The sequence below is a fragment of the Triturus cristatus genome, chromosome 5_1 (genome assembly GCF_964204655.1).
Source record: "Triturus cristatus chromosome 5_1, aTriCri1.1, whole genome shotgun sequence".
Taxonomy (NCBI): domain Eukaryota; kingdom Metazoa; phylum Chordata; class Amphibia; order Caudata; family Salamandridae; genus Triturus; species Triturus cristatus.
This window is the reverse complement of record NC_140587.1, coordinates 647950743-647965252: the sequence shown is the minus strand read 5'-3', so window position 1 is coordinate 647965252 and position 14510 is coordinate 647950743. Positions and strand designations below refer to the sequence as shown.

Here is a 14510-nt window from a genome sequence, read left to right as displayed (position 1 = left end):
TTTCTCCTGGCCCAACACGTCCCAGGAGTCCAAAACACCATGGCAGATCTGCTCAGCAGACAACAGATCCACGAATGGGAACTTCACCCACAGGTTCTTCACCCGTTCTTTCAGAAGTGGGGGCACCCTCAGATAGACCTCTTCGCCACCCACGAAAACAAAAAATGCCCAAGCTTCGCCCCAGATACCCACACCCATTGTCCAAAGGCAATGCGATATGGATGGACTGGTCAGGCAAATTTGTGTACGCTTTTCCACCTCTCCCACTAATTCCATTAGTGGTGCGAAAGCTACAACAGCACTCCCTCACGCTCATCCTGGTAGCTCCAACATGGGCCAGACAACCGTGGTACACCACGCTGTTGGAACTCTCGGTAGTGCCACACCAAAAGTTACACCTCTCACCATGCCTCCTAACCCAGAACCATGGAGAGATCAGGCACCCGGACCCAGCTCAGCTCAACCTTGCGATCTGGCTCCTGAGATCCTAGAATTCGGATACCTTAACCTTCCCCCTGATTGCATGAACATTATCAGAGAAGCTAGACGCCCTACTACTAGGGCATGCTACGCCGCAAAGTGGAAAAGATTTGTTGTTTACTGCCATAACAACACAATCCACCCTCTAGATGTATCCATACAGCACATCATATGTTACTTGCTCCATCTACAAAGGTGTAACCTAGCATATACATCCATTCGGTTACACCTCGCAGCAATTGCTGCTTACCTACAGAACAGACAACACCTTTCACTTTTCAGGGTGCCTGCCATCAAAGCCTTCATGGAAGGCCTCAAAAGAGTAATTCCACCCAGAGTACCACCCTCACCTGTGTGGAACTTAAATATAGTTCTCACAAGGCTAATGGGGCCGCCTTTCGAACCTTTGCATAAATGTGAGCTGCAATTTCTCACATGGAAAACAGCTTTTCTGGTGGCCATCACTTCCCTTAGAAGGGTCAGTGAAATACAAGCACTCACTATACAGGAACCTTTTCTCCAAATGCATCAGAACAAGTTTGTACTCCGCACCAACCCAAAATTCCTACCCAAAGTCATTTCCCCCTTCCATCTGAACCAATCGGTAGAATTACCGGTTTTTTTCTCACAACCTCAAACTGTTGCGGAAAGGGCTCTACACACACTAGATGTTAAAAGGGCCTTACTTTACTATATCCAAAGAACACAACCTTTCAGAAAGACTAAACGGCTATTTGTCTCTTTCTCTCCACCACATAAAGGCAACCCCATCTCTAAATCAGGGATAGCTAGGTGGATTGTAAAATGCATACAGATTTGCGACCACAAAGCAAAACAAATGCTATCTGTTCCCCCTAAAGCCCACTCTACAAGGAAGAGAGGGGCTTCTATGGCTTTTCTAGGGAACATACCATTAGATGACATCTGCAAAGCAGCGACATGTTCAACGCCGCACACTTTCACAAAACATTACTGTGTAGATGTGCAAACCAAGCAACAAGCTAGTGTGGGCCAGGCTGTACTAAAAACACTGTTTCAAACCACTGCAACAGATACTGGTGGTCGCCGCTAGGGTTGGGTCCTGCTATATAGTCTATGCAAAAGTGTGTAATCTGCAGCTCATATGCCTTGAACGGAATATGCTACTTAACAGTATGCATCTGTTCTTGGCATGTAGAGCTGCAGATCTACACACGCCCACCCGGCTACCTGTATCCGTTCCAGTCTATCTTATTTAGATACATCACACATGGGTTTCTTTACTATTATTACTACGCTCCATCTTTCCCTGCTGGCGAAAAATAATCTGAGGATGGAGCCGAAGCCCATGCGCAATACGAACCAAAGGAGGAGTCACCGACCTCGTGACTTCCAAAGACTTTCCAAGAGGGAAAACAAACTGCAAACATCCGGGCCCAACACCAGATGGCGATCTATGCAAAAGTGTGTAGATCTGCAGCTCTACATGCCAAGAACAGATGCATACTGTTAAGTAGCATATTCCTTATTATAACAGCTTAGAAATATCAACAGTAGATAGAGACTGAGCAGTAACCAGCATGAGATGCCCCTATGGAGGCCATAGGACTCATGGCTGGTATGTCTCGTGATAGTCCAGCAGCATCCATCTATCCTCGCCCTCTGCTGGCTTCTACACTCCCCAGCTTCTTGTTCGTACGTCTGTAAGCACAAGCCCCGTAAGCCTGATCAGTGGGCATTGTGACCGACACAGAGACATAACAACACTACAGTTTCCAAACAGTTTGACAATGTTTCCCTTAAATTCATTCATTCTTTCTCATCCAAGTTCTCATCAAGCAACTCCTGCTGCCCCGAGGAAAAGAGCACCTTGGTATGCCATGATATTATGTTCTTTGTTGTGTTTCATCAGAATGCAGACTGAAGTCAAACCTGTTCTAATTTAAGAGCGTTTGCCTGTTAGCAACTCCCTTTTAGCAAGACTGATTACTGGTGGGATGCAGCGAGTATCGATTTCCTATGGTGGTGTAGTTTGTTTAGCAGTTCATATGGCAAATTTCGAGGCAAACTAATTTCAGTTTTTATCTGTGTGAGAATTGAAGTTCAAAGCCAGTAGGCAGCTTTGCAGACACCGGTTCTTAACCAACTAGTTCGATACATTGTGTTTCTCCTGTGCAATATCATAAATGCTTTATCTTCCTAAACAAGATAACACCTGAAAGGTGAGCTGGTTCTTGAGTTTATGATGTTACTTTTATCCCTGCAGCTGAAATAAACACCAAAACAAAAAAAAAGACGAAGAAAATAAAGAGTAAAATTCCTCTACCTCCAGAGATTGCTGAGCTTCCTCATTTAGCCAAATATTGGGCTCAACGATATCGTTTGTTTTCTCGCTTTGATGAGGGGATCAAGTTAGACACAGGTATGGATTTCTTGATGTGTGTATTTGTTTTCAAGTGTGCGTTTTAGAGTGTTGTGTCTAGATGCATCTTTGTAATGTTTTTCTGTCTAGTAGTTTACTTTTGCTCTCCTTTCTTTTCTCCTTTCCCCCTCCATACCTGTTGTTCTGTTTTCTTTTCTACCTGGTTCTTTGTGTAACTGGAGAATGAAACATGAACCGAACTCCGTCTCAAACCTTGTGAAATTCCTTCAGTGTACTTTCCCAGAAAAAATCACTGAAGGAGGCTCCTTTTTTGGGTAGGTGGAAAGCATTCTAAGTGAAACCCATAATTCAGCAGTTTGTTGACGGGGATTTAATGTAAACCCGCTCCTGGGGAGGGGGGGATAAGAATTCCTTGTAGACGGCTTCCTTGCCAAAAAGGCGAGGGAAAGAAATTTCCCCCCTCACCTTGCTTAAGAGTGGGATGGTGGGGGGGGGGGGGAACTTAAACAAAAAAAAACAGAAGTAGCATGTGTGCACATTTGTTAAACCATTGTGAGCACGGTAGAGGAGCTGAGAATAGCTGAACCACTTATTCATGGCCTGCAACATTCTGCAAGTCCTATAGGTGCAGGTCAGCTGACATCCGCAAGTGTGTCCTTTTGCAATTAGGAATAGAGCAGTGTGTGTGTGCAAGCGGACCCACTTCTTAGTGACCTCCATTCTGCTAAAGGTCAAGGCTTCATAACGGTTAACCATGTAATTTTATTCAGTGTTATCATTGAGTGGTTCACTTGGCATCATAAAGCACAAGGCTAAATTCCAAGTGGTTTGTAAATGTTGGCAAGATCCGATATGCCAATATAGGACCCTTGTAATGTTAAAGCTGTTTTCTTCTGCAGACAGTCAACAATCTGCACTGACTGGCATAAGAAGGGTTAGATTGTGCTCACCTTTCATGAATAAATTGTTGCTAAAATAGCTGACAGTGTGGTGAAGGCAAGTGGATTGATGCGATTCTGTGGCTGTAGCAGTTAACTAATAATTCTCTGCATGTGCACATATTTGAGATTTCACCCAAAAATGTTTCTGCTTAATATGGATTAAAATAATACTTTCCGAGAATGTGTGGCATAATTTACATTTTTTGAATAATTTGGTCCTTAATGTTCCATATCCCTCCCATATTGCTAGCAGCCATGACAATTGTAAGGCACTTCAGAGTGGTGTGAGGACTATCATTATGAGGATGAAATCCATGTTTGACAGGAAATTGTGAAATTTCCCATATTTCACAGTTCCTGTTAAATATGGATTTTTATACCTTTGCATTTTGTGCAATAAAAGCATCCAAACAACTAACATATTTATTACTAAAACCCAAAATCTTTCAACCTTTTTCCTTTGGAACATGTTTGATAATTTTGATAACTCGGAAAGAGCCCAAAATTTAATTTCCAGTACCAGCTCAACCTGTAACCTACAAGAATGGGCTCCAACTCTATGCTAAATCTCCTTTTTCGAGGCGACAGATCTTTGCCACCGTTTTGTTGAATGGAAACTAAATGAAATCAGGTCAATCAACATCATAATTAACAGGTTTTTAATTCAGTCCATGATGAGAGTTGTGTATTGATTTCAAAACCTTTATTCTCTTAGAGATGAATACATTATTTTTATTCTTTTTATTCAGGTAGTCAGATAATCCCGTTTACAGAAATTATCAAAGATAGCATGGTAAGAATCATCAGTAGTAAAATTTGACAAGCGTGTTCCATAAAGGAATCTGTCCCTATTCTAATGAATGGAAGCAAAAGCTAATGCTACTCCTAAAGAGCTCAAGAAAAGAGTGACCTCAAAGGAGCATCAAGTTCCAAATCAAATTAAGTAGTTTCACTCCCTATAAAGTTCATGAACCTCAGCCGAGTCTCAATCTCCAAAAAGCATCAGCATACAGTTTGAGTCTACAGTTGGGCTTTACTTTGGGTTGAAATCCCCGCCCATTAGGACAGTATCAAGGAAGAGTTGGTAGATATGTGTAGAATTATTGGGAAAGAAATCAGAGGCATCTACATTGGGGCCATAAATGTTTGCCAGGAGCAGAGTTTCTGTAGCAAGAACGCCTGTTACTAATAAATAACGGCCTTCGTGATCATCAACCACCCCATGTTCGTCAAATGGTACTGCTTTATGGACCAGGATACATACCCCTTTAGAGTAAGTACTGTTGTTTGCGAAAAAAACGATTATCCTCCCCAATTAGAGGCAAACTGATTGGATGAGTTCTGGGCATAGTGAATCTCTTGCAAATATGCCGCTTGTAAAGAATGTCAGCAAGATAAGCTAGCACCTGTCGTCCCTTCCGTGGGTTGGATAATCCTCTCACATTCCACAATATACACCTCAGCTCCCCTGTCCCAGGGCTGTTACCTGAGAATGTCATTCAGACCGCAAATATATGTGTGAATGCGCAGCAGTGTACCGAATAGCCCCAAGCCAGTCTAAAGTAGAAGCAATGCCCTGTGGATAACAGTCATCAAACACAAAACAAGCACCTTCCCAACACCGCCCTGCCCCCCAACCACATTAGATAGCAAATTAACTGGTATCAGGTGAATCCCAACATTTCCCCGTCAAACAACAGGAGATCTCCTTGGGGGAAGGCAACGCTGAAAGGATACAGCTAGAAAACACAATGAAGTTATGAGGAGAGCATGTACAGCCTTATGTGCCAATATACTAAGTGAATACAGTAAAGAATCCAACACTTCACAGCGTGGGGGTGCACACCGCCAGTGTAGTAACAGCATGATATAGTGTTCAGGGGTCGATGGAGAGCGATCAAGGGGAGGCTGGGGAAACAGAGCCGGTGCGTTGCTGTTTCCAACAATTGGACACCTCAGTAGGAGTATCAAAAACATGAGACTTGACGATTCAGCATTCACGTGGAGGGCCGTCAGTCGTCACGGCGAGGCGTCTTAGCAGCATCAAATGAGAGTTGGTTCTGCCCAGGATCAGTGCGCCCCTTTGCTCGGTTGAGTGTGTGCTGTTGTTTGGAAAAAGAAACCAGACTCTAAGCGAGGGAGATAACTATGTTTTTGCCAGCGCGCACTGAGGGAGTCTGTAGGCAGTGCCCAATTAGGCAGGAGAAGCCGGTAAGAGACCCCAAAAAATGAGCATACCGGTGGGCCCTACAAAGTTAGTCCAGTGTGGTAGCCTGGAATTGTTCCCAGAAGTAAGATACCTAAGTGTTAGGCTCCAAATATCACAGCACCAGGCTCATAGTCTTGCCTTAAAAGCCTGCTATCACCAGGGTTTCCACGCTCCTCAAGTGACCAAGTAGAGCAGCCACCACTACTCACAATGTTAAAAGCTGGACGCGTTTCATCATGCTCAGCTCCATGCAATTCTCGTTCAGCCTCAGCAGGGGAAGAGGAGAGCCCTCTGCATTATTCAACTCCCTGCCCCATCTCCTAACCTCCTGTCAGCAGTATCGGTCCTCAGGCCCAGCCAAGGCAAAGAAAGGAGGGCATGTGAGTAATATGAGGCACTCACCGCCGCAGCCCGCGCGTCAATCGGCTGCCCAAATGCTGAAGCAGGCAGCATCCTGCTGAGGAGTATAGCCGTGACTCAGTCCCCGGCCTCAGGTTGCTACGCTGCGGCCTCAGGCTTGCCCATGACCCCTGTCGTTGTGGGGCCTCCGAGAGCCGCATCAGGCAGCCGACAGTGCCGGCCGCTGCACCTCCAAAAGGAATATTGGATCTACTTTTTGGCCTCACCAGGCCCTCTGCGAGCCAGAGGACTTAACGCAGCCCACAGATCACCGTGAGGACTGCGTTGAGCACGGTAGAGGCTGTGATGAAACTTCAGCAGGTCCGGAACTTCACAGACGAGCTGTCATCTTGGTGCTCGGCCTGGCCACGCTCCCTTGTTAATTAGTTTTTATATATACATTTTCTGACTTTTTAAAAAAACTCCTCCCACAATTACCCCCCAACCCTCAACAACTGTAACTCAAGAATATATGCACACTTATTGCTCTTATTGCTTTCTCTGTCACCGGTAAAATTTGTTCTCTATTGGATAATTGCGATATTTCATATTTGTCATGTTCATAACTTGTATATTCTGTTATCATGTATTCTTTTTGAGGTAACCCATTGTTTGTTTGTTCTTATCAGAGGGCTGGTTTTCAGTAACACCTGAGAAAATTGCAGAGCACATTGCGGGCAGAGTTGCCCAGTCCATAAAGTGTGAAATCATCCTTGATGCTTTCTGCGGGGTTGGAGGAAATGCCATTCAGTTTGCTTTAGCAGGAAAAAGAGGTAATTTTGCGGATTCATAATTTTCATTCTTTGTAACATTAATGCAGAGGTCTTCAAACATTTTTACTCTGAGCCCTCCCTAAGCAAAAGTTTTGAGTTCAGGCCCCCCCTCCAAAACTATATGGCAAGGATTGGGGGAGCGGGAGGGACATGGCTGCGTGCAGGGAGCAGGGCTTATGAGATGATTTCAGGAATACTTGTTCTATAGCTTATGAACCGCACTAAATATGAGACTTATAAAACAGCAAATGCATCCAACAAAAACAGATCTTATCCCAAACAAACTGCTTCCCATAATTGGGGTGTTGAGCCCCTCACACTCTGACCCCAATGCAACTACACCTGCTGCACTAATGATAACTGCAGTCCTGAGTAGCAGGCTATCTCTCCTGCATCTTTTACTTCTTCCCCACCATGACGGATCATCACCTCGGTCCTAATGTTTGAAATGAAAATAAGCTCTGATGCCCCTTTTTTAAAGGTAGACAGTAATAACTGTGATGCAGTGGGCCCCTCAAATCCCTGGGCCCCAGGCCTGCTGCATCTGCTTCCTTAATGATAACCAGCAGTGGCCTCTTACACACTTGACAATAGTACCAGCATCACTAATGAATGTCCCTTAAAAAAAAAAAACACTTATATTGTCCCCTTCTTTGGGGTATCTCTCTGAAGAAGCTGTCTCTGGCCATTTGTAAACCTAAAAATGAGTCCCCATACAGTGCTCCCTATTCTGGGTCTTCTCTTTGACAATATCTATGAATCCCGCTCCTTTCTTCTGTCTCCTAGACGATTTCTGTGAGGCCCCAGGGATCGAGAGGATTCGGGCTCTGGATCTGAATGCAGCCCTGCCATGGACTCTGCTTTCACACAAAAACCGCCCCTGAATGGTTAATACTGACTTTGAGGGGCCTCTGCCTGAAATCGATGGGTGTGGTGGTAGTGCAGAAAGTTAAAAAAGAAACCAGCCTTCTTACCAGCCATTAATTGATTGAGTCACTTAAAGCCAGGGCCACTGGAATTAGGAGTTTCCTCAGCAGCAGTGTTTTCCACATAATTATCAGTTTACTGCATTTATACATAATACTGCAGATTTCAACAAAAAAATCTTGATTGTAGCTCAAACGGAACAAAAGTTACTTAAAGCATGACAAAGTGTTCCGGAGCAGTGGAAGGCCCTTTGCAAAGATTGTCTTGTAATCTTGTAGATGCTTACTGCTGTATTTGGGTGTTAAACTGGTACTAATGAGGTGAAATATTTCCCCTGACAGTGTTACCTTGAGTTAAAATGACAAAATAATGAAGTAATGCTAACCACAAAATGTGGCACATTTTACCTTTTCTTGCTGCATAATTTAGTCAAACTTGCCGCATAATGTGGTCCTCTTCTGCTGAATAATTCCAGTGGCTCTGCTTAAAGCTTCATGGTGGCAAAGATTTATTCTTTTGAGATGTAATGTAAGGGTGTTATCAGCTAAGATCTGGAAAAGTGGAGACACTTTAAAAAATGTCTGCATTAGATACAGTTTGATTACTTATTACTAAAAAGTATATTTTGTAAAAACTTGATTTATCTCAGTCAATGCATCATTTTACAGCAGCCTAGCTTAGAGTATGTAAATACAGTTTTAAAATAATGACTTACATATTCACAGTGCTTTCTGCCACAGGCTGGGATCTCATAGCACTATAAACAGGGCCTCTGGAATTATGCGGCAGGAGAAGGCCAAATTATGCAGCCGGGTTGACTAAATTCTGCTGCAAGCAAAGACAAATTATGCTGCATAATGCTGCATATTTTGTAATAGCATTACAGCATTAGTTTGCAATTTTTACATTTGTTAACACTGTCCTAGCCTTTATTGCCCCTCATAAGTGCCACATTAACACCCACATATAGCAATAAGCAACAGAAAGGTGACCAGTCCACTTTTAGAAAGGGCCTTCCACTGCGAGATAACATGTGTTGCTGCATTTATAGTAACTTTTGAACCGTTTGAGCTAGAAACAAGTTTACTTTTTAAATCTTGAAATTATGCAGCAGATGATGGAGTATGTGGCTAATCCGTCCATCAATTGTGTATCTTTTGCTTTCTCTCCGCAAATGCGGGAAATCCATAACTATGCGCTGTGAGTGCAGGGTGAGCGTGAAAGTGAAGGATGGGAATGAGGAGTGAGTTGTCTGAATGCAGGGTGCATTCTCAGACACTTGAAGTAAATCAGCATGTTATTGACGGTGGCGTAGGGTTTCAGATATGTTAAACTATTTCTATTATGGCATTAATCCGGGATTGAGGGTGAAGGAAATGAATAATGTGCTGATCCTGCAACAAACTTCCAGTCTTACGATTAGGATTCTCAGCTCATTATTTTGATGTCGCAGACAGTACAAAAATAAACAGTCACCGAAAGCCGTATTTTCAGCACTTATCTGTGCGTACTTCGAACAGCAAATATAAATACAAAGCACTTTTAATTGTGTTTTAGGGCGGCCTGAATGATTCATGATTGATAGTTAAAGGGAACAAAGACAGAAAAGTCACATTACAAATGAATACATACTTTTTTTTTTTATAACCCTATTTAGTGTCAAGTCAAGGTCTTTGCAGGCTCTTTAAACAGCACATGGCTGGCATTTTTCTATTGGAAACCCTACTTTATATTCCCTTTCATGAAATGCATTTTCACACTACAGTAATTGTAAAACACAAATGTAAGGAATAGGCAGAGTGAGGGACTGGAACCAGAAAAAAAACTAAGCCTTGGCAACCAGTTTAAAAAGGTTTGTAAATATGCAAATGGTCTTCAAAGACCTGTGATAAACTAGGGCGTGCCTGAGATAAGACTCCAGACACTGCCCAGCCAAGCCCACAGCAGCACACTCACTGACCTCCGGCCCCATGTAAATTAAGACAGCCTAGAAATGCAGCAAATAAACATTGCCGCACTTCCAGGCCATCTTCATTTACATGTACTTTCAGAGGCATCTGCGCCCCCCTGGGAACCCATCCACGCCCCCCCAGGGGGGCACGCCGCACAGTTTGAAGACCTCTGCATTAATGGTTAAAACGATTCTGTTGTATCCATAGAGGGCACCAAAACGCTGTTCTTCTTTACCTTCTCAACTATTCATTATTATAGTACTCATGGAAAGAGGTGTCCCACCTCTCATGACTGTTGCCCAGCTACTCAAAAAGAATATCTCCCATTATCTGCATAAATCCATATTTACGCCTTTGGAAAAACACTGCACTTTGCGTAAAACATTGCGCTTTGAGTGAGGAAGATTAAGTCTTTTCTCCTGTAGCATTCTCCTTCCAAGGAGGGGCTTTTTTAGCTTGTGATGTCAGAGAGATGCTGTTGAATCTCAAGAGGCTTCCATTCTCTCTCTGTTCTACGCTCACTTGAGTAGGCCCGCTCATGTTGTATCCTGTCAGAGTTTTCTTGAGGTGCTCTATTAGTGGCAAAGGAGATAGCATGTCTGTGTGGGACACGCTTTCCATCTGCTTCTTGTGCTTGTCCAATAGGAGGCCCCGACGTTGATATATAAATAGTTATAAAATAATCTCAATAATATGGAATTAAAGTACTTCTGACCAAAGGTGGAGTGTCCTTGTGACTACAGGATAGCGGAGTCAAAGTACGTTGATGTTCAAGTGATACATGAAAGATGATCATCATCGATTGTTTGAATATTTAAATCTGTAATTACATTCTAAGTAAACCTACACCTAAACAAACATTTGCAAAGCCGAAAGGTTTGGCATTAGTTGCCAGCCTTTCAAATTTGTCAATGCGCTTTCTGAAATGGGGTTTGTAAAACTCTTATTTTCTGATGTACTCTTTTAACCGCATATTTTACACCATGTGAATATTCCCAGGTGTCAGACTGGATCTGAAAACTTAAAAACAGTACCCCTGCGTGCCGGTAGGTGACGCTATGCAGCTTCGCTCCAGCATAGTCCCACTCCGAAAGTAACAGGTGGAACTGCATATAAGCACCGCCCATGTGCTTGCTTTCCTGGCCTTCAGATGTGGATGTGGAGCTGGAGCTATCCCTTGGTCTTCCTAGACCCTTTTCAGCAAACGTTTACTAGTGTGTAAGGGAAAATGCCCACCATAAGACAACAGAGGTCAAGCTGTGTAGAGATTATTGCACAGAGATGTCTGTGACAGATTCTCACAAACGAGCAGGATTCCAGGATCTGTGACGACTGACTGCACCCAGATGAATTTAAAGGCCATACAGGACCACGAGGTGAAGCTGTATGTTGGCAAACATCGGAAGCCTCCACACTGTGACCGATATGTCAAAGTTAAAAGGAAGATCCTTTTCCGGAAGTCATTCCTGTAGCACATCTACGCAGTTGAAATCTGTGGGTAAGTCCTAGAGTATAAAAAATGTACGCTTAAATCAGCCCGTTTCTGCCACTCCAGAGAGGTGGGGGGGCGTGTGGGTGGCAACGTGCCACCTCGTTCATGATCTCTATCAAATCTAATCCTGAGTCTCTAGTCCTGATGCATCCTGGATTTCCAAGTCAGTTTGCAACTTCACTGTAAGGGGAGGCCTTTAGGGAGGCCATTCTGCACACTTTTGATACTTTACCAGTTCCCTCTGGTGCGCTTCGGGCTGCAAGGGTCTGCATGGTCTTTCAGCTGGATCCACTCTTGGCGCCCTCTGCGCCCTTCAAACCTGCTTTAGGTTCATCACGGACTCTGGTACCTACTTCAGTTCATCCACCTGCTAAGCCGGTTCTCGTTGCTTAGACACCAGTGCCAAAGCCACCAATAGTGGAGGATACACATCGTATTGTGGTGTCTGACTCGGAGCAAAATCTACCTCGGCCGAGACCGCACTCTGATCCCACCGGAGTACAGCGAGCTAGCAACCCTTTGGACTCTGACACCTTACCCTCACCATGTAGTAGGCGCAGACTTGGAACAACATATTTGCCACTGCCTCAGATAATGAAAATTTTGATGAATGGGTGACTTTGTCTCCTGTTATGATGAGAAAAATTGATATGAAGAACTAGAAGATACCAGTGGGCTTGATACGTATCCAGACACTGACCTGGTTTCTCCTCACGGCACTGCCATCGAAGAAAGCGCCTCCTTCACTCCTTGTTATGTGGAGGACGGCAGAAATACTACATCTACAAACCTACTATGGAAGTGAATTGTAACATTTTGACAGAAGTACTCCAACTTGGTCAAGCACCTATATTGGCATTTAATGAAGTCCTCACAAATACCCTCTTAGGCACTTGGGCGAAACCATATTGGGACCGCCAGTCAACAGGCAGGTCGCTTAGTCCCATCGACTGGCACCAGGTGACCCTGACTTTCTTACTTGGCATCCCACACCAGAGTGTTTGGTGGTGCAGGCTTCTGCCAGTAAAGTGAATCCTAATGCTTTCCCCATCATCCCACGTAATCTTGAGTCTAAAAGGAATCAGAACTTTGGCAAGCACATCTTCTCATCCATGAGCCTTGCTCTGTAATCTGTAAACACCAGCTGTCTTTTAGGCCGCTACTGCCGTGCCCAATAGGACATGGTAGCCTAAGATTTACTGGCAGTCGCGGTCCCGGACGACCTCAGGGCATCCCTGACTTAAACAATCAAAGATGCCCTCTGTGCAGCTAAATTAGTAATTTGCTCTTGCTCAGACAAAATAGACTGCTGAGGTCGGCGATGGGTACGAGTGTGGCACTTTGGTGCCATGCCAGTATGAGGTCTACAGGCTTCTCTGGGAAGGCCCAGACATCCTTAATGGCCATTGGATGGGTTTGGCCTTTTTGGTGACGAAGCAGATTCAGCCCTAGAACAGTTTAAGGAGAACAGGACATTCCTTGGGCCTGTCTGCCCCCGACAATTTCACAAGCAATTTATCCACCCCCCCCCCCCCCCCCCCCCCGTGGCCATAGATTTCCAGTTTTCCCTAAGCCAAACTGCTCTGTCAGCCCAGCAGGCCATCCAGTTTTTCATGGTCGAGGACGTGGCTCACAAAGACATCACCCAGGGCATCGTGGATACAGTGCAACTCCGGCCCCTGCTCCTCCTGCAACTGCAAAACTGCTTTAGTGTGTCGTTTGTTTCCTGTACACAGCCACCCTGTTGGCTGGCAGGATCTGATATTTCCTTCAGGGATGACAAACCATCACCTGAGACAAGTGGGTCCTTCAAATGGTACATTGGAGCTATACCCTCCCATTTCTTTCCTTGTGCCTCATCTTTCACCACCCTCAGAGCTGCTGATGGAGGACCACCTTGTCCGTCTTGCGGCAGGAAGTGCAGGCTGTTCCTGCATTGTGAAGACCTGCCTGACCACCATCAGAGGAATACTGGTGCAGGTGCTCACAGACAACATCACAGCCGTGTGGCACTGCAACAAGCAGGGCGGGGTGGGATATTGGTCCTGCGCTAGGAGAGTTTCTGCCTCTAGAAGTGGCTGGACTGCCAGGGTATTTCTCTGGAGGTAAATCATCTGGCGGGATCTCTAACTCAGCCACTGCTGCCTGGTGAACCACGAATGTCCGTTACTTCCAGAGGTAGGAGAGGGTATCTTCCATCAGTGGCTTGATCTTTTCACTTCCGCTGAGACCACACAAGGTCATCACTTTTATGCATTGGAGTTCCTACGGAGACTCACTTGCAGAAGCCCATTCAACCAAGAGTGGAGCTCAGGACTCCTGTAGGCCTTCCTGCAGCTGCCTCTCCTTCCCCAAATACTCAAGAAGATCTGAAACAACTGGGCCAATGTCATCCCAGTTGCACCAGACTGGGCCAGGAGAGTATGGTACCCAGAACACATGAGTATGAGCATCTGTCCTCTAATCAAGCTGCAGCATTGGGAGGATCTTCTGTCACAGCAGCAGGACAGGCTTCTGCACCATGGCCTGTGCAATTTGCATTACCATGCATGGAACTGAGTAGCGACAGTTCACCTGCAGAGTGCCTGTTCTGGATATTTGCCAAGCGGCTACAGGGGCGTTGGTACACACGTTCAGGAAGCCCTACTGCCTAAAATGCAAGGTCCGTAGAGAAGGGTATTTTGCCCGCTTTGTTTCTACAGAACTTTTTGGTCTGAGCCAGTTCACAGACCCACCACCTGGAGAGGTATTTTTATGGAGTCTATTCCCAAGATAAGGAATCTGCGGTTTGAAGATTCCACCAAAAGATCAGAAGAACAAGTTATTTACCTTTGGTAATAATCTTTCTGGCAGATACTGTTTCTAACCACAGATTCCTTACTGACCGCCCACCTCCCTGTTCTGTTAATTGAGCTCTTTCAATTTAAAAAGAATCCTATTTAGATACCTAAACACTGAGCATGCCAATAGGTTCT

At 44.7% G+C, this 14510-nt stretch overlaps 1 protein-coding gene across 1 annotated transcript in view; it reads left to right on the top strand.

The window, feature by feature from the left end:
• The window catches only part of TGS1 (trimethylguanosine synthase 1), a 255651-nt gene that overhangs the window by 129470 nt on the left and 111671 nt on the right, over positions 1-14510 (top strand). The window contains exons 9-10 of the mRNA XM_085605608.1: positions 2726-2881; positions 7021-7164. Coding sequence (XP_085461734.1) covers positions 2726-2881; positions 7021-7164 — 300 coding nt within the window. The remainder of the gene's footprint in view (positions 1-2725; positions 2882-7020; positions 7165-14510) is intronic.